The 27,561-nt window shown below is 39.1% G+C and overlaps 1 protein-coding gene across 10 annotated transcripts in view; it reads right to left on the bottom strand.

The window, feature by feature from the left end:
- Positions 1–27,561, bottom strand: part of SHISAL1 (shisa like 1) — a 196,622-nt gene that overhangs the window by 19,579 nt on the left and 149,482 nt on the right. For 5 of the 10 annotated variants that reach the window (XM_030040852.2, XM_030040851.2, XM_030040849.2 and 2 more), the window contains 4 exons: positions 18,971–19,184; positions 9,909–10,232; positions 8,197–8,226; positions 294–6,461 (listed from right to left, as the gene is read on the bottom strand). In XM_030040852.2, the coding sequence (XP_029896712.1) occupies positions 6,446–6,461; positions 8,197–8,226; positions 9,909–10,232; positions 18,971–19,184 (584 nt within the window). In that variant the 3' untranslated portion in view covers positions 294–6,445. The other 5 variants (XM_030040854.2, XM_030040856.2, XM_030040855.1 and 2 more) reach the window with 5 other exon arrangements.

Raw genomic sequence — 27,561 nt, 5'->3', positions numbered from 1 at the left:
ACTAATTTTGTTTTTTAAATATTCTAGCCTATATTTGCAGGTGAAATTTATTAGTGTAACAAACACTGGAAGATTAAGACTTAAAATGGGAAGATGTAGATTACTTTCATCACTATCCTAATGCTTAACAAGCTCTTTTTTCTGTTACCTCACTTGTCTCTAACTCCTCCAAAACTTGTCCCTTACAGCCAGCATCATCTTGTGGACCTAAGTATAGCTATTGGACTGCTTCAGGTATTTTTACTTTTGCTTTATGTATTCCCAGGGAAAAGACAGGAAGAGGCAACCTGAGCAAGAGTTGGCAAATGCCAAACCAAGTTTATTTATTTTTTTTTTCAATAGCATCACAATTAGGTTGTATTTTTAACACATCCACAAAAATGCATCCACATTTTTGTCTTCGTTTAGTCATTCATGCAACCAGTGGGGCTCTTTTTAATTGGGACACCATTTTTTGTTGTGAGCACTGAGAAGCTTCAGTGAATAGTAAAAAAAAAAGTCAACTGCCCCTCATGTAATTTTCTTTAAGATGTCTTAAAATGCAAATCAAGCAGGTATTTTTCTAGTTCATTTCAGTTGTTAACTTCAGCAGTATATGAGAAGTTTGGGAGGTTTTTGGTGATCGAAAAGGGTGAACTCTGGCTGCTTTCCAATCACAATTTTAGAACTTTTTAGGTGAAACTGTGCTGGAGATGAGCTGTTAGCATAAGAATGATAAAAGGTGCACGGTTCAGCAGCTCCCTGTGACTCATCATTTTCCAGAGATGAGAAGTTGGGAATGCAATAGAAAATAACTTGCCTCCCTCGTCTGTGTGACTGATTAAAATCTGTATCACTAATCAACGCAGAATATAGTTAATGACTGTTTAATTAATTTACTGTAATTTTTGATGAAGCTCACTGCAATTACTTTTCCACATGCTGCTACATGATAGTAATGATTTTCAACAGAAAAAGGCAGCTTGTGTAGCGTGTGTCAGCTCTCAGAGCAGCATCACTTTAATGACTGCAAGGAATTGCTCTAATACAGAATTCAGCTCAGAGATATGATTTGCTACTTACACACACAATTCCCGTAACTATGAAGGCTCCTTTGTTCATGGACTATTCAACTAGTACTAGAGCACCAGTCCTTCAGAAAGAAAAATTGTAGCTGGACCTCGTGCCCTTTTAGGTTTGAGCTCAACAGTCATTGTTCTGCCAGGTGATCGCATGAACTTCTGTGCAAACACTTTTCTGTTGCTGCTTTTAACACTTACTGTAAATGGTTACGTCTCTACAATCGTTCCACCTTTGAGATTCTTTGGAGCCTAAGTAAAGGTTACCAATATATACAAACACCAGGAAACAGATTACCCTATTGGGAAGTAAAGTGAGGTAGCTTATTTATTTCACACATAACCACTTTTTACAGTTATTTTTACCCTCCTGTATTTTACGATGGGTACCCAGTTTCCACCATTTATTCTTTTGATGCTGCTCTGTGGGGGGCTGCATAGTGTTGTGCTGATTAAACTCATTTCTCTGATGTTTAAAGTAACACATCTTACTTGTTCTGTTTTGGGATGATGTTATCACCTGACGTGGGACTAACATCAGCAGCATTTCTAATTGTGTTCCAGTGACATTTGTCATATTCTTGCCATTTAATGTGTTAAACTGGTTTTATCTCTTTAGCATTTCTGGTTTCCAAGAAACTTTTTATAGTGGATTTTGAAGTCTTTTCAGAGGCATGTTCTTCCTGCAGTTAATAGATTTTCTTCACAATTATGGTTGTAGATATCTGTGTATATGTATTTATGACAGTGTTGAGCATGCAACTTCTCCAAAACCTCTTAAGTTCTTGAAAATTGTTTGCTGATTGACATCAGCGTTCTCTCATGACTTTAATAAACAGAAAAATGACTCTAATGTTTCTCAAATTTCAATGCTTTTTAACCTGTTTTGCTTTTGAGACGTGAAACAGCCATATATCAGGTATCTTCCTAATGATGAACAAACTGACCGTGTCTAATTGCTGTCCTTTTCTTGAACTGTGCAGTGAAACATCATTATAAAACCAAGGTCATACAAACACGTTTTATCGCTTTTCTGATGAAATGCCTAATTGCTTGCTGCAGTTGTTTTCGTCATGATCTAATCGGAGAACAGTGACAATAAAAGTAATGATGTGGTAGATTTTGACCTCAGCTCTCACTGCAAATAATTGTCTGACATTGTTACCATTTATGGTCACGCATTCAGCATTATCACATAAGCTTTATGATGATTTCATTACTGTCTGGTATTCCATAGTATGCCATTATTTCATGTAGAAATTTTAGCATACTCTAAAAGATTCTCTGCAACCCCATAAAAGGATTATTTATTACATATGGCTTTTTGTTTAATAATAACTCTGAGAATAATAAATTGGTCTGTACATGATCTTCAGCTCTACTACCTGCTTGTTCCTCCTTGAGTTAGGGAGTTACCTGTTTCTTGATATCCAAAATGCACTTTGGGAGCTGATTTTCCAAGACACTGAAAGCAATGTGATTTTACTTCAGAGACTTTTTTCTTCTTCTTCTTCATTCTCACTTCTGTTAAAAGCACCGAGTGTACATAGATAGTTCTTTTGTAGGTGGTTTTAGTAGTTCTCTGGGGCATAGCCTACTTAAGGTGAACAGTATTCTGTCCATAATTTTCTTTCTTTTTTTTTTCTTTTTTTTCTTTTTTTTCTTTTTTTTGAAAAGTGCTTTCTTTCAGTTCAGAACTCTGAGTTATGTTAAATCTCCTTAGAAATCCTGTTGCAACTTTGCATAAACACAGGAAGGCTTGCCTGTTTAGATCATTACCTCCAGCTCCTTAATACCTTCCTTTTTATTTCTTCTACCACTTGCATTATCTTTGACCAATGCTGTTTATTCTCCCTGTTGTTTGCTTGTCCATCTGCCTTATTTAGTCTCTAGAAAACTAAAAACAATTAGTTGAATTTTACCAATGTAATAAAAGTTTTGGTCCCTGCCAGTTAAAGCTTAATACAACTGAGACTGCATAATTCAATAGAACATGGGAGCTACTCAGTGCTTCATACCTCCTTGCTGTTGCTACTCAGATCCAGCTACTCTTAAAAGCACGTCAGAGACAACTAGGCTGATTTTCACTTACTTACATTTGTATTTACAGATCTAAATCAGGAGTGATTTTGAGCGCCTGACTTAGCTTTTTAAATGCCAACGTGAAAGTGAAATCAGCCAGCCTGGACACCTTTGATGTGCTATTGAGAGAAATGGCCAGACTGCATGAATGTGTGTGGGTATGAAGCTCAGCTGTTGCGCTCAGCTGTACTTGCAAAGTGGCTGGGGCTGTTTTAAAGTTTCTCTGTGATACTTCAGAATCTAAATGAGGGCCTTTAGAATAACCTTGCTATTTTATTTTTCAGTGCATATATAAAATATGTGAAACATGCATGTGCTATTACAATTAATGTTGAACACCTGGCACCTAAGAGGATATAAAGGGTAGGAGTTTGTAACTGCTAAAGTAACTACAGTCTTTTACAATTAAGTGGTTTCTATTGTGACAGAGAAGATAGAATTGGTTGATAAAACTTGGGCTGTCACACTCATTCCTGTGTGAGATGCTATAGTGTTGTGACATTATGCAGTGCAATTGTGGGCTTAATCGGAGCCTTCTGATTTCACACGAATTTTATGCTGCTATCTGCTACTTTAGTAGTGTTATTCTGGATTTGTTATAATGTAGATGAGGTAATGATCTTGCTGCAAAAAAATCTACTCAAAATACATGTGAAAATTTAAATACGGAAGGTGTTCAGAACTGGTTTCCAGTGTTTTTACTAGCTTTCATTTCTCAGGGTGCAGAGTTCATTTAGCAGTACTCTTCAGACCACCTTTTAACTACTCACTTTTGTTCTAATTGCTATTTTCTGACAATTCATTACCACATTTAAGTTAAGTTAAATCACTGCAACTGTACAGTCCATTTAAAAGAAAGACTTTCCTGAAGCTGATGCATGTGACAGTCCCAGTTTGATGGAAAGGCTGAGAAACAGCTAAAATAGGGAATAACAATCAGCCCATATCCAATGAATCTGCAGTTAACAAGAATGTAGAGAAATAAATGTTGCAATATGGGGTCTATACTTTACAGAGCAAAAGGAAAAGGAGAATAAGGCATGAAATGAACAATATATATTATATATGTATCAACAAAAGATGCAGTGTCTATCAATATACACAAAGATTGCCTATATTCAGATTGCGGTGGACAGAAACCTTGCATATTGGCTTAAGTTCACATGCTAATAGTGAATTTCTAAATACAAGGAAGCAAGCAAGCATTCAGTAACTGAAGTATGACTTAAATGCAAATGATAAAAATGAAAAATAAATCTTCCCATTTATTTGCATGAGTAGTGAGGCAAGTAAACAAGACCCAGAGCATTGCAGATTTTGAGGTGTTTGGTTCCAAGCCCACTGCCTGTTTGTGCTGTTGGTCTCCTGCCCCCACATCAAATACGAGGCCCGGCAGAAGGGATATGCAGTGCAAAATGAGTTTCAGCATCTGGCTCTTCTGGGAGCAGAAAGTGATTTCCTTAGCCGTGCTTTTGTTTTTAAGCAATTTCTATTTTTACAGTTATGCAGTTCCTAGCAAATAGACAAGAATATTTAGAAGAAAATATATTCAACAATATCTGTTATTCTAACCCAATGTATTTAAGGGAATGGAGGCACACATATAACAGTAGATGTTGCCCAACACACCTAACATCTGTTACCAGACAGATTCTCCAGATGATAGTAATTCCCAGACAGTTATTTCATAAAAGCACTATATGAGTATTCAATTTTATTTCTTGCCGTCTTTTTAAAAAAACTACTGGTGCTCTGGTTTGCCATATTTAGTCTGAGTGTAATATAAAAATCTAGATAGGGGGCTGTAAATAAAAACTATGCTTTGCCCTGTGATGCAAAATTTTTCATCTTTAAAACAGTATAATTGTATTCCTGTTTAATGTAGCAATTTTGCAAATGTGAATTTGAGATCTCTCATATCTTCACTTTACTTAAAATGGAAGGAGGCAGATTTTGTTCCCTTTGTTACTGTAAATATCTTGTATCAAGAGCAGCCTCTGCACAAAACCCTCCCACCAACCCAGCGTCTAATGTTTTTGGTGGACTATGGCCATGTTCACACCGCGCAGCTGACCCACTTCAGTGCCAATGTCCCAAGCTAGGTGACACAGGCAAGACTGCATGCGCAGCTCGTAAATTACTGCAGCAGAGGACCTACCGAACGTGAGTATTTCGCTCCAGTGATAGTCTGTATCCCGTTTCAAAATTTGGTATCAAAGGGAATTCTTTCACATAGTCTTTTTAGCCACCAGCAAAGTATTTACTCCCTGTGTTTTTTGCACAGTTGCTGTGGACATGCTCAGTTACCTGCTGGCTTCTAGACTCTGCCAATATTTTTATAGGCTTTTTTCTCTCTTTGTTTATAAGTGCTTTGGTAGTCATTTGAAGAGGTGTCAAGTACCAGGTGAATAGCAGCAGGCTAAAAACTACTCTATTTGTTGTCTAAAAGACAATGTGACCCAGAGGAATTCACAGCAAAAGCAGATTGCAACATCTAATAAGGGGAAGTAAAATAGACTTGCCTTTGTCTAACCCATTCCAACTGCATAAAGGAAATAAGCACGGGTTTACCCTGCTGGGCTGATACTTTTCCTGATTCTGGACAACCAGCAGGTTTCCGAAACCATGAGCCATGTAGCATAACGTATCTGATCACAGAGCAGGCATTGGCTCTGCGTGCTGTTGTGCAGAAAGGCAGGGAATAGAGAGGCAAAAGTTAGACTTCAAGACAGTATTCCCTGTGATCTGCATCCTTGATGGAGGTATGGAAGGAGTTTAACATCATCAGAGCAAGGCAGAGAGATCACGTTCATCTGTTCCCCTCACATCTGGAACGTAGCACAGCCACAGAGAGACTGCCAGGCTGCCCCAGCCCACACTTCCTCTTACGTGATCTTCCTTGCTAGTCTGACCTTTTTTAGTCATTATTAACTAACAATATTCCCATGGGTGTGAGAACAAGTTTTTTCAGTAATCAGGATTTTGATTCCTCAACTTACAATACTTCATTTTATCGCCTCCCTGGCTTGTACTTTGTGGAGCAGTAGTAACAATTTGCCTGCTGCTTGTTGCTGTTTCATCTCCAGCTGTTAAAAGCTTGCTCAGGCTAACCAGACTGCAGATTCTTACATGGACCAGTGAGCACGGAAGGGCCCAGCTCATGCACCTCAGCCGTGACCTGGAGGAACCACCGTGAGGCAAGCCACAACCGTTTAATCTCGTTCACTTGCAGTCTCTGACGGTGTTTGGGTTGCGGAAGGTACATCCACCAGGACCTTCAGACCACACAGGCCTTTGGACAGCCCTCAGATGGTTTCCATACTAAAGAAGAAATCAACATTAGTTGGGCCGCAAAATCCATACACTACTTGATGAAGCAACATTATTCTAAATCGGGCTCGATGTTTCTGAGATTAATGATTTTCCTTCCTGTCCTTGCACAACACTGCAAGCCCTCTGCAGAGCAGCCAGCAGCATGTATAATGGATTCCAGACTTCTTTAGTTATAATAATATTATGGCTATACATGGTCCTCTTTGTCTCAAGTAAATAATAAAGTGATCTGCTATGACAAAATGTTTAAACATCTTGGGGATGGTTCTACTCACTATATACTATGACTTGCTTGATTTTTCTCTCTGACATGTTTCAGTCATTGGTTTCACTGCCAATTCATAGCATTTAAACTAGAACAAGAAAAGAAATGATAAAATAAAAAGCACGCACTTACATATTTTTTTTAATCCAGGAAGATCCCAAACTGCTTTACAAACTATAGGTTAATCCTGCCATCTTTTTGAGATAATTTCTTACACTGTCAGTTCTCTGCAATACGGATACCTAAAGTCTCCAGTGCTGCTGAGGTTCTTGATGTGCAAGAATCACTTTCCTATTATCATCATGTGTCTTCTAGAATGGGCATGTTTTTTTAACTGTATTAGGATAAATGCAGTACAGGACACTAACAACTTCAACAACATCTGTCATCATGAAAACCTGCAAACTCTTTCGGAAAATGTCTAACCGTATTTAAGTTTTTATGCCCTGGGATATGTGCATGTCTCACAGGATTAAAAAAATCTATTTTGTATTTTCAAAAAGCTCATATGTAAACAGGAACTGTTCTTATGGTATGATATATGTGTATATATCTATATACACACGCGTAAGCGTGTGTGTGAGGTGCTAAAGAAAAATGCTTATTTTCTCTATGGAGGGAAATGCTGGGATAAGTTTAGGACACATTAAAAATGCCAACATAAACTGAAAAGTTACCAATGCATCTAAGAGGTTGGTGTCATCACCTAGAATAATGGAAATTCAGGTATAAAATACAAAAAGGTATTAATAGATTAGGCAATTTTAAAACCAGTGATGGAAATTGTAAATCCAGTAACTCCGTTGCACTTCTTCACTGCTAGTATGATTACATTTTGAGAAGACAGTACTGCGGTCATTCATCAAACATAGACTACAGCAGAACCGGACTCTGAAACGAAGCTTAATTTTTATATGGCAAAATTACCATATTTTCATGTATATAACCTGCAGATTATCTAACAGAGAAATAAATAACCAGGCAACCTCCTCCTACTCCCCACTATCTTAGCAATTGCTGTAGTACGCAAGTAATTTTCTGAGGGAGCCGTTTACTCAAAAGCCTCTTTCACATGCTGAACACGCTGCCTGTGATCACCAGTGCCTACTAGCTTTTTCTTGGTATTTTTTTAATGTATCCAACTCTGAGTCATCTATGTGCTTGGTTAAGGGGTTGTGAGTTTCAGAAGTTGCAGGTTATAAGTTTGAAAATATGGCATCTCTTGCAAGTGTTTTACATGCTGAAATATAAGGGATAAAATTAGTTTTGCTAAGGAAACATCTACTTATTTCTTCCATTGAGCAATGAAAGGATTAGGGAAAAGAAGAATCAATTTTATGGGAACTGAGGAGAGCACAGACGGACAGTTCACTGGGGAAGGGGTGAGGGTTACTGGAGTGACTTATCAATGCTCATCTCCTGCAAACACAGGAAAAGGAGCATATGGGATATGCTCACCTGATCCTAACATACATTCCCCGCTTAATGCTTCAAATAAAGCAAAGAAACAGAACAACAGAAGTCAGTAAATGGAAAGTGACCAAGAATCCTTCAAGAATTATTGAATAGTTTCCTTTTGTTTGTAATGCTATGTGGGTATATGTAATGCCAAGTGGTATAACCAGGCTACTATTTTTTACATATACATATATTCATGCAGTCGTTACATTTTTATATATGCACACACGTGCACACACACACATATTAAGCTACAATACAACTGTTGTACTACAAACGTTGGTCTTAACCTGTACGGCAATTCTGACCGAAGACTGAGAAATCAATGTGCAAAAAAAAAAGCTGAAGCAATTAGAAGAAAAAAGGAGAGAAGAGGAAGAAGTGGAAAGAAGAGTGCTTACAACTAAGCACAAGCAAGTGTCTGTCTTAAGTAGCACTGTTTGTTAGACTCTTCTGTTTGGACAAGGCCTGCTAGAATGGTCCTTAAGTCTGATCTGCACTGGATACAGCCAGTACCAGCTACTATGCCGAACAACCTCCTCTTTCACCGATCCTTTTCCTTGGGTCAAACTATCACTACCTTTTTTATTACAAAGATTCTTCAACCCTATTTGCTCTAGATTTACACTTAAAACTAAAGGGCAAGTTAAGAAATAAAAGGACTACTGCACTGCTGTCATCATCCCATCTGCAACACAGTGCTACCCAAAGGTTTCAGACAAAGATGAACATTGTGGCTTTACGTGCTCTAGAGCCTTCAGGAACTGCTGTCATCTTTTTCACCCTACTCATTCTTAGATCACTTTATTGTGCCAAAACTCAGCACTCAGCCTTCTGGAACACTTCTGAAATACACTGGTGACACTGTACCCTCTCTGCCCCCTTCCATATCTTTATGCTTTCTTGCCAACACAAAAGTCCCCACCTTTCTTGACATGTTATTCAGAGCATCATTTTATTCAGCTGTCTTCCTTTGCTTCTGTTTTCTTTGGTAAGAACAATCCAAAATCATTCAATGTAATTTTGTCCTATGGCTATCAGTATTTAGTTTCTTCTATTTATATTGCATGTTCTGCCTGCTCCTGAAGTATGTGTCTCCCATTTGGTCTGGGTTTTCGGGGGGGGGGGGCTTTGTTTTGGTTTTGTAGCATTTAACTTTACAGTAGCCTATTTGTATCACCCTGTCAAATGAGATCAAGCTATGCTTTTTTGGCTATGCATATAAAAAAACCTGACCTGGTTTTTACGTTGTTTCTGTGTCTCATGCCACAAATAGTGTGGATTTGTGACATCTCGTATTGAGCTATTTCACCGTTGCTATTTATACAATCTTTTAAAACCAGACCAACAGATACATAGATACACATAGCAATTAGTCTTTGACACCGGAATAAAATTAATTTTATAATGGTTGATGTAGAAAAAATGAGTTGTAGTTTAGTTGTACCACAGAGTAGTAAAACTATTTAGCACTGAAAAATCGCTGCATGTATTTCTCTAAGAACAGTACTAAAAGATGACTTAATACATTCCAGAGTAAGAAATCACTCCTAAGCAGTAATTCTGTAAGACAGTTCATGATATAAAAAATTATATGCTAGAAATGGTGCCGATCAGCCTGAATTTGCAGGCACTTCCAAATACAGGCGATTGTTCACACTACAAAAGTACAGAGTCAAAAAATGTATCATAATATGGCTTAACTTACTTACCAGGCAGATGTACTCTGAAAAGACATCAGGGGTGGGCTTAAAGCATCTCCTTTTAAAGTATGTATTGTCTGTGATGTTTGAGGCTGTGGCTGAGTTTGAGGCTGTGTCTCTGGCTGAGGCTGTGTCTGTACTTGGCTTGGATCCTGAGCAGGGTTAATCCATCGGCTCTGTCCCTGTGTCATCCACTTTCCCTGGATTCCCCACCGTGCCAGGTAAAATTTGCAAATATCGTAGTTCATTGAAGAGTAATATAAGAGGTCCAGTACCAGCAAGATCACCACAAAAAAGCCATAGATCCACACTCCTAACAGTGCGCTGTAGTTACTGTGAAAGAAAAAAAGGGAAAACGAAAAAGTTATTTCATGTATCAGTTATGGTCATCATGTTAGTTTATCAAGGTTGGTTGTTTCATTAATTATATAAATATAATATGATAAATATAATATAAATATAATAGATGAAGCAAAAATTTTGTTCTAAAGCATGTGTCCTTAAAAATTACTTATTATTTTAACCTAAGTACTCCTATATGCATGACATGGGAGGGTTTTAAAAAGTAAGGCCCCCAGTCTTACAAACATCTTTATTTCTCCCTCTCATCTGTGTATTTATATCAAGACATAAATTTGGTGTACAGTTAGCTTCAATGCTTTAAGTGAGACCACCGATACATACATGGTTGATGGGTCCTATGTCTTATTTGGCAAATTCTCACTCCCGGAGAGTCACCCTACTGAAAGTGACAGGGCATTTATGAGAGTGAGGGTTAACCATATGAAAATACGCTGTAATAATTGAGACCAAGGAGCATCTGTGCTATTGAAAACATTCACTGCTGACATGCATTATAAACCACTTGTCTTAAAACCACTTGTCTTAAAAGGTGTTTAATGTGCTTGGATATGCTCTGAATTCAATAATTAATTATTGTTGGATACAGAAGATACTAGTAAAGTATAGGCTTTCAAGAGCAACTGCTAAAGATCCCTTAGTTTGCTGGTAATAAATTTAGGAATGAAGAATATTGACAAGATCATATTATACAATGCATTCCACAGGAAGGAAGATTTATACTACATTTACATGTATATGTTGGTGTAGTTATAATGTGTATATATAGATAAAGGCCATGAAAATTATCAGCTGCTGACACGGTGCACGTAGCTGTAAAGCTATATGACAGATGACTAAAGATATTAAAAGAAAGGGGGGGGGGTGAGGAAAAGTTATAAGGGGTCAAGAATTTGGAGATCAAAAAGGGGACGAAGTGCTAAAGCTCTGCTGGAGATGCAATCTTATTAAAAGAAAAATGACTGTCAGGTGTAAGTGCAGTTTGGATTGGAAACTGTCTTAGTGGGGAGGATGAGGTCAGAACAGAGAAGGAAAGAAATAGGTAAGAATGAGATCGTTAGGTATACAGCAAAGAAGGCTAATCTAGACCTATGAGCTAATGTGGAAGTATGTGTACCAGAGACTGCAAAAACAAGAGCAAGCAGAAGGGATACTAGTAAAAAATGTCATTAGGAAGACAGTCTTGGAGAAAAATTATATCGAAATAATAGGTGGGCAACCCACATCTACGTGAACCTGAACTTTCATAAATAAAATTGAACACACACTCAACCATGCTGTCTTTCACAGACATTCAGAGAAACTTCGAGGGAACTGTATTTTATCAGAACATTGATCAAAATGGAAGTGCTGTGAGAAGAAAAAAGGCTGAGAAGACATTATTATAGATGCAAGCCAGAAAGACATTTTGACATTTTAAAAACATGTCCCAAGCCTTTTCGGAGTTAAAATATTTCAAGTCTCCGCTTTGAACTTTTGTATGACTCTATTTAAACTTTTGTATGACTCTTTCATTTTATACTTTAAAAAAAAAAATCAGGATTTGAAACAAGAAATCAGATAAGAAATCAGAATTTTAATTTCTGTGTTGCTGCCTGTCAGTACTTACGGAGACTGATTCTCCTCTCCAGGGAATGATTTTTCCATTACACAGGTATAACGTGCTTAGATTAAATGAGGTTCCACAGCAAATAACTGTAAGTAACATGAGGAAGGTCAGAGCTGTTAATGGGTCCCTTCCTGTGTAACTGTAGGATTACGCAAGCCTAGGATTTTAAAGACATTTCAGTAAATTTCCAGGAGGATTGCAAGTAGACAAAATATAGTGCTGGTGAAAACGCTTAACTCAAGCATCTTTGCCTCTACTAAAGACTTACACATGCATGTCTAACTTCACACAACAGTGGGTAGACCTTTGTAATGCATTAAAATCCTTGCAGTCCAGGCACTTGAAAGTATAACAGGATCGGGTTAATCCAGGCTGCTCAGCAGTGCTACTCTTTGACTTTCAGTGGATTTATGCCTATTGGGGTAAACTCTTCTATTTTCTGCTAATACAAATAAAAGGGAAGTGAAGGCTGGGGAAGTCAGGAAAAAAGTCACTGTAACAAATCTTGTTCTTCATCACTAATGCCAATAGGATCCATTTTACAAATAGGTGAGCTGTATTTGATCCATAGTAAGAATGGAAATATTAGAAAACATTTTTGTTTTGGCAGCAATGTGAGAGGCAGGAATGTTTCTTATAGTCAGCTCAAAAGAACTTGTTTGTATTTTAGGTATTTAGTTTCACCCATCAAAATTTTGGTTAGTGAAAATGAGAGCTATTTTGAGTGTTCCAATTTAAAGTAACAATTTATTAATCATGCCATATGTGAGTTATCCATCTGCTCCTTCTAAATAACATCTGTTTCTCGCAAGCACAAAAATGAAAGACTGCTTTATTTTCATTAACATACAGTGGGACAACAGCACTATCAAAAGGGCCTTATAAAAAAAATCACAAGCAAAACGAATCAGTAGTATGTTTTGTACACAGAGGGAAATTCCATACTTTGATGCTTTCTGTTTCTCAAACTATTAAGATGGTAGAAAATATTAATTCTGCTGATGGCTACTGAGTATAGTAAAAATTAAAACTTCCCTACAAATTGAGAAGATGTCTTAATTAGAAAATAAACAATCTTACTTACACTGAATAGCAGTAAGGCCAGAGACACAGAAAAGAACCGGGAATCAAAAAACTAATAGGATTTGCTGTCATTTCATTGAACTGAATGATTTAATTGTAGAAGTTTCACCTTGCAATCTGATTTTCCTGTACTTCTGTGCAGAAGTTTCATTTCAATTAAAACCAAAGTGTGAACAGATTCCAAATTTATCGAGATTCAAATGATAGGGGTTTGTTCCTTCACAGGGACTGTCAAGTATACTAAGTTGTTTTCATGTGGTTGTGTATCTCCTCTTCCCTTCTCCAGCTGGAAAGCTTGCCCTGCCCTGCTGGGGCTCCTGCCCTTCCCCATCAGCCATGGCGGAGGTTTCTGTTCAGGTTCAACACAAGGCTCAGCAATACAACACTGAAAGTGACTCCTACAGCTAGGTTGCCCAGTCCTCTGCTGCTGCTGGCACACAAATACAAAAGCTAAATCTAGAGTAAAAGTTACAAGACAATTTCCTTTTAGCTTCTCTGTGAAACAGGGTAATTCATGGACCTATCAGAAAAGCTTAGTAGCTCATTATTTTAAGATATGTCTTTTGTAGAAATATGATGTATATATGGTATAGCCTTTAGACAGAGCCCGCTTGTGTAAATGGAAAGATTTGCTCTGACTTCAGGGAGCCTTGAACTGGGCTCTCCGAGAACAATAAATACTTTTACCATCCATCTCCTCCTACTCCATCTACAGAATGCTGCTTAGATTTCTCTAACATCCCTACACACAAATGAAAGGGCAGGTTCTTTTATTATTACTTTTACCCATGTGATTCCTTCCATCTAATTCATTAACTTTGTGAGACAGATGACAAGCAGGTTAGGACCAGGCTATAATTTTTTTAGAAGAGTTTGTTGGGTTTTATGTGCAGCACATAAACAGAAAATAATTCATTTGGGAATTCAAGCTTAAAAAACAACAAATCAAAACAATTGTGAGCAGAATTCTACAGCTGCAGACTTTAAATGTGGACAGATGGCCATGGAAACTGGTTTTTTCCCTATTCTCCTTCAACAGGGCTGTTACTTGCAGTAGTAACATTTTTTAAGTGTTGCCCCAAGGAAATGCAAGCTTACACCCTAGCAAACGCCTTGGTACTTCTAACACTGAGGAAATCTGTGCAGTTTTTGCATGTACACTTTAAATGTGATTTTTTTTTTTCCCTAATTTCTTTTTACTATTATCTCAAGGGCTTTGCCCAATTCTGTGTTCTCCTGTAGAATCTGGTAATGGAGTACCTAAGAGGCCTTCCCAGCGAAATTACATCTTTTTGCAACGGTTGGTAGTGGAATTGATGCTTTTTTCATATATATTTTTTTTTTATTCTTGTAGAGATGACTTTCTGGAGATGTTTAAGCAAATTCCAGCTCTGCAGGGGACATGCTATACATGGAGAAAGATAGTGCTATTCTAGCCTCCCACTGCTTTCGGTGCAATGTTGTAGTGTGGTGTGCAAAAGCCATTCAACCCTGAAAAACTTGAATAAGAGATAAGGAAAAACATGGATGCATTACAGACTGCCATAATACTGTTCCAGTATCAAATTAAGGATCCCTAGCATAGCAGTACTGCTGATAATCCACCAAAACATCCATAATAGAAAATCTGAGAGAGTATGAACACTAGATTCAAGTGAATATTATTTTTAAGAATAAACAACTTATTAGACGAAGTTTTATGGAAAAATACTTTGAATGGCAGAACTTTTCTTGTCTTTTAGACATTGGTATTTCTATATTTGATACTAAATGAATTGTTCACATTCAAAAATATTATAGACTGATTAATCTGCATGATCGCAAAGATGTAATAGGCCAGTATTCTGCACTTATAAAAACATAGAAATCTTTAGTTATAGTAATGTAAAAATTGTAAATAAACCTGGCTACAGTTATATTGCATGACTGTAGAAGACAAATGTGTTTTTTCAGCTGTGCCATGACAAAGAAGTTACAAGTCACTTCATTAATTTTTTCCCTCAACTGTATTATAAAACAAGAAATTTATTTTGATGATCACAAGAATGACTGAGGGGAAAAATAAACCAAATAATAATACTGAAATAAACCAAATAATAATATTGAATCACTCTTCCCTGAAAACGATAATCCTTTTTTTTCAGTTCATTGCTATTCCCATATCCTAAGTCATTCTCCCCAGCCACAGTACAATAGGTTTCATCAGAATTTTTTTTCAGTGGTGTGTGAAATTAAATCTAAACAAAGAGCTGACTTTGTTAGTATAAAGTGAACCCTGGACCTATTAGAATCCAAATAAAGTTCAATTATCATGTATGTTAAATAAAGTGAGAGTGTATTAAGTAAGATGCTCTTTACAATGTTTTTAGTGTAGGCATCTAGGCTTCACTTCTTTCTGCTCCTTGACAGCACACCAAAATTATCAGGAAGTTTTCTACCACTCTCAGTGAGCTCAGGGTGAGGAGATCTCTCTCCCTCTGTCCCACCACATTGGTGGAGTTTTACGTACAAAGTTACCGTCTCTTCATTTTCCTGGCATCAGAAGTGATGTTTCAGGAAGTTACAAAAAGGTAATGCCAGTTCCACTCTTGTACTTCTCTAAGCTGCATCTCCAGAAGCTTTTTATTGTATTTAGCATGATTTCACATATCTTCACAAAAGATCAGCACATAGCTAATGTCCACGGGAAATTCTGGACTGAAGACATATATGGTCAACAGTCTGCAGGTGGCTCTCAAGCATGAATCTTACCAACAAGGACTACGGAGGTAGCTCTTTCTCCATCACAACTGAATGAGCTGACTTTTTAAAAAAAAAAAAAAAAAAAGATTGCTAAATGAAAACTGATGTAATACTTACACTATGCTCTAAATATTTTCATTAAAATAAATACTGCAGTTCATAGAATACCAAATTACCTTCTTCCCCTTGAGGAACTGCTCACACACAACAGCCCTATAATATGAACAGCCGTATGTTTACTTCTGTGGGTGTGCGTGCATGTGTGTGCACATGTACAGATGTGAGTGGGCATGCGAACAGAGAATGCAGGAAGCAGAGAAACGTTCTACAGCCCAGGGCATATTTTGCCATCAGATTGTACCTGTTCTTGTGTGCGTGTCTGCTTTGGGAAGTAGCTGACTGCCCTGTCCATTTCAGGTTGTTGGTGAAAGGAAGAACAGAAGGGCCTTACCTTAGTAAGCTCTGGCCATGACTACATGAGTAGCTGCTGAGATACTGGAAAAAGCCCGAAGCGTTGGCTTTCTACTTGGCTGAACTACAATTGGCCAGCAGCATCCCAAGCTCTGTGATGAAGCTGCCTGTTATGCAGACTTGGTTGCTCAGCAGTGTTGGTGCAGTGTTTACAGAACAGTAAGGGAAGAAATAAAGCAAATTTGCTCTGTGCAAGACAAAGAACTGGGAAAGTATGGGGGCAATAGCCACACTAGCCCATCCTTGCGGCTCTCTCCTTATCACTCCAAGTCTGAAGCGGTTTCTGGCTCAGTCTGCGACTACGCGCACAGCCCTTCCGTAGTGAGAGTCCTGTGAGGACCTCCCTTCAGGCAGGCATCCGACTGCTGCCGGGTCGTCCCAGCAAACAAAGGGAGAGCACATCCTACTTTTACCATGGAGCGTATATAGAGTATGCATTGCGTGGGGGCACTGGGGCATAGTGTGGTATAAATTCCACCAGGTTGCCTGGAGGTATGCATGTTGGCAGCGTTGGGTAGCCCGAGGTGAGGGTACTACCGGTTTCTAGATTGTCCGAACTGCACAAAGGGTGGAGAAAATGGACGGCCTTTAATGGGCCTGTTAGACTCAAGGGTCTCCCCTGCGTTCTGCGTGATACGTTCTCATGATGTTCCCAGATGCACTACAAGGCCAAGGCAAGGAAATCTCACCTCAAGGACATACCTGCACATACAGTAACAAGACGGTATAGATCCACATTGATTTAAAGGTATCTTATATGGGTAGAGTCTATTTTTGTCTTTCTTTTACACTACACAGTACACGGACTTCTTTATAGTAGGTGATTGTCACATTAACACCTGTAAAGTTAGAGTATGCTGTGAGAGACTGAAAGAGTTAATGTCTCAAACATTGTGGTGGGGCAAGTTCTGCTTAAAGACAAACCCTGCACAGCAAGGAACCAAGGTGAAAAGCCCATCAGCTCAGACATCAGCAACAGGAGGGGGAGGGCGTGCTGGAGGGTGCGCAGCTCCCCGTTCTGATACAAAGATCAAACAACGGCCACGTCTGCAGAGAAGGAGAAGCTACTCCACAAACCACCCCCAAGCCCAAGGGCTCACAAACTGCTCATTAACCTGACGAGTTCGGGTGCCCGCCCGAAGGAGGGGCACGGATGATAAAAGGACACGAACTGAAGCCCCGGGTGCGCAAGCCCACCAGGACCGGACCCCTTGGCTGACTGAACCCAGGACCAGTGAAATCTTTCTCTCTTCCTTTTTCTCTGTCTTCTTCTCTCTTTCCTTTTCCTTTTCCACAATCCCTACACCTCATCCGTTTCAAGACATAAACCATTGACCAAGTCTGAGACTAAGAGTGGATCCAGCCGCCCCTGGGCCCTTCTTCCAAGGACGAGTCTGGAAAGCAAGGGGGTCTGCCCTGAACCTCCTGACTCAACGGGAGGGATCTCCTTATTCCCTGAATCGGTGTATATGGTTACCACAGGTTACATGGTTTGCAGAAGTAGTCCTATGCCAATTCCTGTTGTGAGAAATCCTGCCACCTACTACCACGCCTCCCCAGTTCAGTTTGCTTCTGTCATGAATAAAATCTTTAACTGATCGTTTGGTGTCATTTCACCTTAATTTAGCCCGAGGGAATTTCGAATTAAACACGACTCCCTGGTCTGTCCAGTCTGGGTTGTGACATGTGCAACTTCTACATCTACGCAAGATTCAAACTTCTCTAGGCAGAGCTGTATGAGAAGTGGTTGTTAAAGAAGATGGCAGTTTGCTAATTCCGTGAGCTGGCTGCTGCTGGACGCAGCTGCACACAGTGAGTTAAAAGAGCTGACATCAGTATTCCCGCACCATAGTCTCCTAGCAGCCTAGCACCTGCTTCCATAGGAATGAATGACAACACACCAACTGACTTTCGCACCGCAGAATAAATCACTAAAATCCCTGTTGTAAAGAAAAATCGATAGACTGGAATTCCAGTTCTCTTTAATCTGCTCCTTCCTTGCCCCGGAGGGGCTGGATACCAGAATAAAATGGCAGGGGAAAGCAGATAGATCAGAATTTGACCTTGGGGGTTTACATCAGCTGCAGGTTGCCCTCTGCACCAAGAGAAATTGCAGCAGATTAGTGTGGCCAGAATGTCAAATACTAAATAGGAGACGGACCACAAGTGAAGATTTTGTCATAGCAAATAGGGAATCAGTAACAAAGATCTACTTGCTACTTATTACTTCTTTAGAAAAAAAGTTACTGACATTTACCTTAGAGGATAGGCCCAGCAGTACATGGAAGTATCGCAGGTAACAGGCAAGGAGACCACACATTGTTGGTATATAAACAACTACATTCTGTTCCCCAAGGTCAGTGATTACAAGAGATTTATATTCGAAACATCAGAGATTCAAAATAGTGCATTTGAGTCGATATGGAAAATGTCAACTCACTCCCTCTCTCCCCTGCGGACAGCTTTCGGGTTTGTTTTTACTGATAGACTTTTAAACATAGTTTGGATCAGACTGGGGTTGGGGGAAGGACTTTTCTAACTTTTATATGTAACTTTATATTTGTTACATTTATATGCAACTTTTACATACATGCTCTCCTAGCAATGTTTATAGCCCATGTCAAAGCAAAGAAACCAAAGCTAAAATATCCTTTCTTTTAGGAGTTCTGTAACAGCAAAAACCTTTTAGTAATGTTTTTCTGTATGTGCAATTATTCTAATTGCTTCCATCATTAAGTACACCTCAGACTACGTTATTAGACCAGGAACAGTTTGGTGAAGAGTACTTTAAAACTCATTTACTTACTTATGCATATATCCATCTGCGTTCCCTGTTAAGTTCATCTGCATAACAGTCTGAAATTCTGTCTCATTGCAGCAGTATTTAAATACTGTGTTGTTATGGTGACAGCAAAAGATGTAAGATTTATTGTCAGAAAGACGGGGGCAGTGAAACCCAAAGTGGTAGCGACCTTTGTAGTCCGTATATGGCTCGCAGACCCGAAAATGTGCGGACAGCACTGTAAAACAAAGAACAATATTGGCTTTGTGAGTCACTTGTGTTATCTGTATGTTATGAACTATAATTTTTCATTGGCTAAGCTTAAACAGTTGCTTGATTTCTGAAAAACATAAATACTTCAGAACTTTCAACATCATAACATTGAGTACTAGAAGATCACAATATTTAGCCTCTCCTGACTTTTATTGTTACTATGTTTCTGATTACTATTATTTGTTTTAAGGGAAGAGAAGAAATGCCCTCCATGCCAAGCAGCACAAAAATATTTAGGGAAACATTTTCATACTGCTGTTCTAAATATATGGATATCCACAACCACCCAACAATGTTCATGTTTGATTCTTCTGGGATGGCTACATCAAAACAAAAAGTCTATGTAAAAACTGCAATAAAAGTTTGATGGCACTTGATTTACAGTCACTGTTCTTGACAGAAAATATTGTCTCTACTGTAAAGGTCATTCTTTGATAAGGATTATTCTGCCAAAAATAGTAATTACAAAACAACTTTGAATCTGCAAATAGATAGAACTAATAGAAATACAGCTGTGCAGTTTTGAGGCTTATTGTTGCGTGGCGACAGGCACACTGTGGTTACATCTACGTGGTGAGACTGTGGGCCGATGCAAGCCCTCCGGCCATGCTGTAAGCCTACTGGTAGCAAACAGCTCTGAACTGGAAGCTTTGCAATCATCTTAGTTTCCCTGAGCTAATCAACCGTGAAGAGGGGCAGGATGCAGATAGATCCCTTTCAGTATGGTCATGAGCAACCACACGCCACTTCGTGGTCGATCTGAGAAGTCTTGTATTGTAAGAGACAATATTTGGTTCCACATACTGCCAGCGTTTTAAACTGTTTTATAGTTTGTGTTACGGTAGGCCTTATGGCATCACTTGAGATTGTGTGTACCGTACAGACCCCCCAGAGGCCTTACACTCTAAGGAAAGTGAAATGTAGAAGTCAAGAGTCTTAATACTCTTAGCAGTGAAACGTTTTTACTCTGATTAGAGAACAGAGGCACAGTGATGCTGTGGGTACCTGCACTTCATAACGTTGTACCAATTAATAAAGAATATTCACTTCAGACTGACAGAATTAACCCTTGTAACTTGGTGTATGATTTTTCTATCAGTTTACCAGTAGAAGAGGTTACAGATAATGACTTGCATGGACTTAGCTCAACTGTATAGTATCTCTCTGCACATAGTCCTTGTTGATCTGTAATTGCATCTGTGCACCTTGCCCATCGAATCCTCATTTCTTTCTATGTTGCTTAAAAAAAGCCAATTCCTAACACTTTTGTTTCTCCATTTTATAAAATACATTAATTTCAAGAATCTCTCACTCTCTGTAGGTCTAGTCACATATTAAGGACTATGACAGTGGAGATTACTTCTTTGTGTGTATAGACAGAACCTAGAACAAAAAACAGAGTACTAAACTGAAGAGAAAACAAGGTAACTTGTACTGCCCTCTGCGTGAAGGAAAACTACTCTAAACATTTTACATTTATATATATATATACATATACATACTGGCACATGCACACACACATACCTGTCATCGTTACTGTAACAAAAGAGAAAATCCTTTTGTAGATTAATTCAGTCAGGAACTGAAAGTGCTAGAAAAATGCTATTTCTAAAGGAACACAGATACTGAGAAAACTAATTACCTATCTGTTCTTGCCCTGCCTGGGAAAAATGTGTGTTCCAAATCTGAGGATGCTATAATCAGTAAAGAAATTGTCTTTCTTTAGACTTAGGTTTTCAAAATCCTCTGTTAACGCTTGCAACAGATCTGCATGTTCAAAGTCTGTTGCAAAATCCGCAAAGCATGTAATTGTATGAACATATATTTGTTTGAACAAGTACTTACTTCCCAGCACCCCTCCTTAATTAACATAGCAATAATAAAACTGTTTCAGGATTGATTAAGTTTTTTTTCAAAACTCAGTGGTTGTGGTTGGAAGGGACCTCCGGAGTCATCTGGTCCAACCCTTCTGCTCAAGCAGGGCCACCTAGAGCCAGTTGCCCAGGACCATGTCCAGGTGGCTTTTGAGTATCTCCAAGGAGGGAGACTCTACAACCTCCCTGGGCAACCTGTTCCAGTGCTCAGTCACCCTCACAATGAAAAAACATTTCTTAACATTCAGAGGGAACCTCCTCTGTTTCAGTTTGTGCCCACTGCCTCTGGTCCTGTCACTGGGCACCACCCAAAAGAGCCTGGCTCCGTCTTCTTTACATCCCCCCCTTCAGTATTTATATACATTGATAAGATCCCCCCGAGCCTCCTCCTCCTTAGACTGAACAGTCCCAGCTCTCTCAGCCCTTCCTCGTATGAGGGATGCTCCAGTCACATCCGTCATTCAGCGGCCCTTTGCTGAACTCTCTCCGGTAGGTCCATCTCTCCCTTGTACTGGGAAGCCCAGAACTGGACACAGCACTCCAGGTGTGGCCTCACCAGTGCTGAGCAGAGAGGAGGGCTCACCTCCCTCCACCTGCTGGCAGCACTCCTACTAATGGAGCCACAAAGAGCTTTCCAGCCAGCTGGCCCCCAGCATATACTGGTGCCTGAGGCTGTTCCTCCCCAGGCAGGTGCAGGACTTAGCACTGCCCCGAGTTGAACTTCATGAGGTTCCTGCCAGCCCACTTCTCCAGCCTGCCCGGTCCCTCTGGATGGCAGCACAACCCTATGCCTATCAGCCGCTCCTCCCGCTGCTGTATTAACGGGAAGCTTGCTGAGGTTGCACTCTGTCCCATCATCATTTTAGTTTTAACTACCTATCATTTGTTTTTGGAAAAGTTAAATCTGGAAAACAATGGAGGAGAAACATGGCATGGGAGAAATTCACAAACTAAAATAGAACTTTTAACGAAGTATTTGATTTCCAACAAGAACAGGAGCTTGATTCAGTTACTTAAATCCAGGTTTCCAGTGCCAGCTAAGATTTCCCTAGGCTGTTCTGTCTGGTCTCCAGCTTTCAGTGGAGGAGATGCAGGTCTCTTGTAGGCCTGGTGCACACATGGATGACCTGGGGCAAGTCAAATGGCATCAGATGCACGTGGTTAGGCACCTATAAAGGTCCCTGAGTGTTTTGTAAATGTTTGATATCAGCTTGCAAGGGTGCGTATTACATGCATTACAATGTCTGTAGTTCCACTAGGCATCACCACTAGGAAAAAAGGTAAGTCCATGCCTGATGTCAACAAACAGAAAGTAAGTCTTATTATTGGACCTAATAAATGCAAGTGAAGGGGTAACCTTCCTAGTGTAGCACTGCATTTCCAATAGTGATGTTTATCCATGGTATTTTTGTTTACAGTATCCAGCAGAACACCCATCTAATCCTTCTCTGATAAATGGCCAGCTTCAGATGCTTCAGAGGAAGATACATATGTGCTATATCAAAAAAGCTGTGCGATAAACTCTCTATAGTAAGAAAAACGACTTTCCATTCTTCTCCTTTAGTGCTGCTTATGTCCTGAACATTTGTGTTTGGGTTTTTTCTCCCCACCTTGTCCAGTGTTCTCCCTATCCAGCTGAAGGATAACTTTCAGAAGTAGATGGCTTAATGGATGCACTACTTCAGTTGCAGCTGTAGAGAAAATATAACTGATCTAAACTGATCAGTTTGACAGTTCTTTTTAGCCATCTTCCCTTATTCCTTCTTAGCTGGAATATCTGCACTTTGATTATGCCAGCTGCTCCTAGGAAACAAAATTTTCTTTGATACCTGTAAAGCCTCAGAATGCAACACAAATGTTGTTTATCATGCATTATCAACAGAATCATCATTTTTTTTCAAAATGCAGGTATAATGCCTTTTATGGCTAAAGATACATTAACTTATTTTTCCTTTAAAAAGTTACATTATTACAACTAATTACACGTTAGTAATTTTTGAAGCCTCCAATGTAGATGGTGGTTTCAAGTTTGGCACATTTTAATGGAAGATGTTTATTGTAAAACTAGTTTTGCAAATAACAGGATAGCAAAAATGTAATTTTTCATATGTTATTAATACAATGTAGCTTAGGTGATTACACCCATGTTAAGCTACTACAAGTGAACAGCAGCCCTGCAAGGTTATACCTGACTTGTATATATATCTAGTGCATGTTATAAGAATTAAAACTAGTTCTTTATGTTTCATAAGCAATCGACTACTTCCATGCTTCTGAAACTACTCAGTGCTCTGAGAAAGACATTGCATTATGAGAATGCACTAGAGGGCTATAGGACCCTAAGAAGTTTAGCTTGCTCGTCACTGCAAAGTGATTTACTTAACAGCACATGTGAAAGTGCCCCCTGATCCCTAGAAGGGTCCTTTGCTCATTTTAAAAGGAAAACAAACCCCAAACTTTGGGGATGAAAACCGGGGGAAGGATCGACTAAAGAATGAAGGGAGAATGAAGATAACATCAGGTCAGAGGAGGAGTGATACCTGTAATAAAATGTAGTCCTAAGCAAATCCTTAAATAGGAGAATGTGTGTCAGTGACTAAAATAAATGCACAAATAAGAGCATAACATGATGATTGAATTACAGCCTGAATTTGGTAGTCAGTGTGTGGTGGGTTAACCATGGTAGGCAGCTAAGCACCACACCGCTGCTTGCTCACTCCCCCTCCCAGTGGGACAGGCGAGAGAATCAGAAGTGCAAAGTGAGAAAATTCGTGGGTCGAGATAAAGACCGTTTAATAAATGAATAAGGAAAAAAGAAACCCCAACAACGACAAAAAAGCCCAACCCACAAGTGATGCTAAAGCAATCACTACCAGCAGACTGATGCCCAGCCAGGCCCTGAGCAATTTTTGGATCAACTCCCACCCCAGTTTTATCGCTGAGCATGCCGTTACGTGGTACGCAATATCACTTTGGCCAGTTCGGGTCAGTTGTGCCAGCTCTGTCCCCCGCCAGGCTCCTGCGCGCCCCGGCCTCCCTGCTGGGGTGCACAATGAGAAACAGAAGTGGCCTTGACCCTCTGTAAGGGCTCTTCAGCAGCAGCTAAAATCCTGGTGTGTTACCAACACTGTTTTGGTCACCAGTGTAAAAGACAGCACCATACAGGCTGCTGTGAAGAAAATGAACCCCATCCCAGCCAGACCTAGTACACAGTGAAAAAACGGTATCCATTTATTGTAATCTGTGTAATTTTACTTGCTGTCTTTGCTTCTCTTTGAGAGATTCAATAAACAAAGTGTGTCTTTTTTATTAAAAAAGTATTTTTCCTGAAAATAACTTTGCTTAAATCCTGAGGATTAAAGAGCCTTATTTCTACAGAAATGCTTCAGATAAAAGTATTGTACCTGAAAGGCTCCTAAGTTGTTTGTTGCAAAGATGGCAGCTGTTTCTGAAGTGGAGTTGCATGTGCAAATTCTCATACTATTTTTGAAAAGTATTATTGAACAGATAAGTGACAATAGACGCTCCTATCTCTGTTCTTACTAATTTTGAGATGAGAAGTGTCTGTCGTGCTTCAAATGACTGATTTAAGCTCACCTTAAGATTTATCTACTCTACCTTAAAAAGTGAACAGCCAGTGTACATCAAACTTACTTCCCTATCTGTTCACAGTTAGAGATCTATGTAATGCTGATTAAATTTTTAATTTAGCTACTACACTTTTAAAACCCCAAGGCTTTCAGAATGGCTGGTCTTTATAAGCTTTCCATATGGATCCACAGAAATATTCACATGTATGCATTTTACTTAGCACAATGCCAACCATTTGAGATCCTCTGATAATTTTGCTGTATGGACATTCGTTTCCTATAATTTCAAAGAAAAAAATACTGTAATGTGCAAATAATCTGTCAATTTTTGCTTGTTAATATAAGCCTTGCTGTCATCCCTGATTTTATATATGTGTTTCAATCCATTAAATGAATATAAGTATCAACATTACTGCAAAGCAAATCTAAGAGTTACTGGTCAGAAAGGGTACTCCTCTGGCACGACTGCCTGCTGCTCCTCCCTCTATTATGCATTCCTTGTGCGGCTAGTACAACTAGTAAGCGTTCACAAATCCTAAAATTGCACGCCATTGTGATCTTGATAGCATTGAAATAAAATCAGTCCGAAGTTTCAGTATTCGCAATCCAATTTCATCTTTTTTTTAAATGGAGCCATAGCCTACCTACTCTGAACTGAAGCCTTTCTTTTCAGCATTATTTGTCCCTGCCCCGAGAGCATTTTGCCCACGTTAGGCAACTGCATCTCCTTCCTAACCACGCTGCTAAAGCTGCCAAAATTCATCTTCATTCCGAGCCACGACCTCGGTACCTGACCACGCCTCTGCTCCACTGCCACCGTCACTGCTTCTCTCCTGTTCTGACACACCGAAGCTGGGCTCCGAGAAGAGCTGCTCTGGGAACTGCTCTGTTACTCCTGCCCTTACTTCCATTCCGGCTGTGGAGCCAGTGAAAGTTACGCTTCCAATTGTTGAGTGCAGTTTTCAACCATGCAAAAGGATTTTAGAAATTTAGTACCAAGACTGTGAATCTTAGTATATCAAAGACTTGGAAGTAAAGCATGATCTTACAGACAAAAGTCTGTAAATCTAGGCAACTCAGAAGGAGTCCTGCCATTAGATTTTCATTTCACCTCAGTTTAAAAATGATGTTCATATCATTCCATTGAGAGTAGCATCCTTTTTTTCCCCGTGTCATTTTCACTGCATAAAGCCAGTAGTTCTCCTTTATGGAAGTTCACCCATCTTGGACAAAAAAATTTACATTCATGCTGGCTGCAAAATAATAATAAATTTAATCCTGTAAAATGTGCGTGAGTTAGCAATGACCTAAACCCACTCCTACAGATGTCAGTAGTAAAATTCTCCAAGGAGCAGAGTTAGGCTGCCATGAAAGGCTTATGATGATTTCAAATTAAGCCTGTATTCTACATGCTAAGAATGGATGTCAGATAATAAAATACCAATAGCCAAGGAGCAACAAGAAGATAAGGTACACATTTACAAAGACAATAGTTTGTGATGTTAATAGATAAATTCTGTAAGAAGTAAAAACTATACGTAATTACTTTCAAATAAAAACACTGTACTTCAGAGGCAGTGCTTTTCTTCTAAGAGAAAAAAATATCAGAACACTGGCTTTATGTCTGGGTTTGAGGGAATTAAGTGTGTATAGGTACCAGTCGCTGACTACTTCTATTTGCACACATGTTGTAATCACAGTGTCCCATTCAACTGGAACACAGGTATTTATACCGTCTTGAGGAAAATAGTTAGAGAAGTGGGATCTCAGGAGGTCTCTAGTAGAAGTCCCCTATAAAGAGCGGCAAAGGTATGAAAACTTAACAAAAATCACGAGAAGAGACTGGAGCAGCTGGAAAAGTTTTGTGATGTTTGATCGCTGGGATACATTCACTGAAGTCGTCTTGAATAACTGGCTTCATTTGGGCACCAGGGAAAGAGCTTTCTGAAGTGACTTTAACCTGGAAAACAATGAAGAAGCTGCCACAGCCCCTGTGCCTGACTAGGAGGAGGGTAGTGACATAAGTTGGGATGCAGCGCCATACGTAGGGGTATCCGTGGAAGGACTCTAAAGGAAAATACTAGTTTAAGATTAGGCAGGAAGTAGTCTAGTTGATAACATTGTAACACTGTTACCAAAAGGACTGTGTCAGTTATAGCTAGATAACGAACTATCATTAGCAAGAATCAACTCGAACGCTTGCAAACAAGCAATGAGACTGGGCAACAAAACGCACACTTGAACTAATTGATGAGGATCTAACACGGAGTATTATAGGCATTATGCAGACAAAGTAGTAACAATCTTGCTGGAACACAAGGATACTTTAAGATACATAATGCCTGGTAAAATTTTAAGTATGGTGGTTAGGGATGTGATGTAGTACAAGGGAATAAGGAGCAGTGATGGAAAAAAAAATATGTTTGGATTAAAAAGTGCTTGAAGAATGGAGGATAAAAGAGGTTGTACTGAGACTTAAAAACTAGTAGGATCAAATCTATTTGGACTAAGAACCTTTTTAATTACTATTTTTTAAAATATTCATTCATAATTACAGAAACCTTAATGTCATAAATAACTCCTGAAGAATGAATGCAACTAATAACCATAGCATTCAACTAATTCTCAGTCTAACAACTTACAGATTTCTGCACAAATCCTTTCTGTGTACTAGTAGCAAACATCTAGGGCAGATCTACCAAGTGTCAGGAGAAGAATCTCTGGAACCACTCCCCGGTCCAGTCAATTCTTTAGATTCAGGAAAATAACATAATATTTGTGTACCATGATGTCATGCATTTTTCTCTTAAGTATATATAAGACAAGTTACATGGTATCTAACATGTATTGATCTCAAGAATAGCTGAAGTTCCCAGCT

This window comes from Aquila chrysaetos, chromosome 17, assembly GCF_900496995.4.
Source record: "Aquila chrysaetos chrysaetos chromosome 17, bAquChr1.4, whole genome shotgun sequence".
NCBI classification, from domain to species: Eukaryota; Metazoa; Chordata; class Aves; order Accipitriformes; family Accipitridae; genus Aquila; species Aquila chrysaetos.
This window is presented reverse-complemented; position numbering and strand designations above follow the sequence as displayed.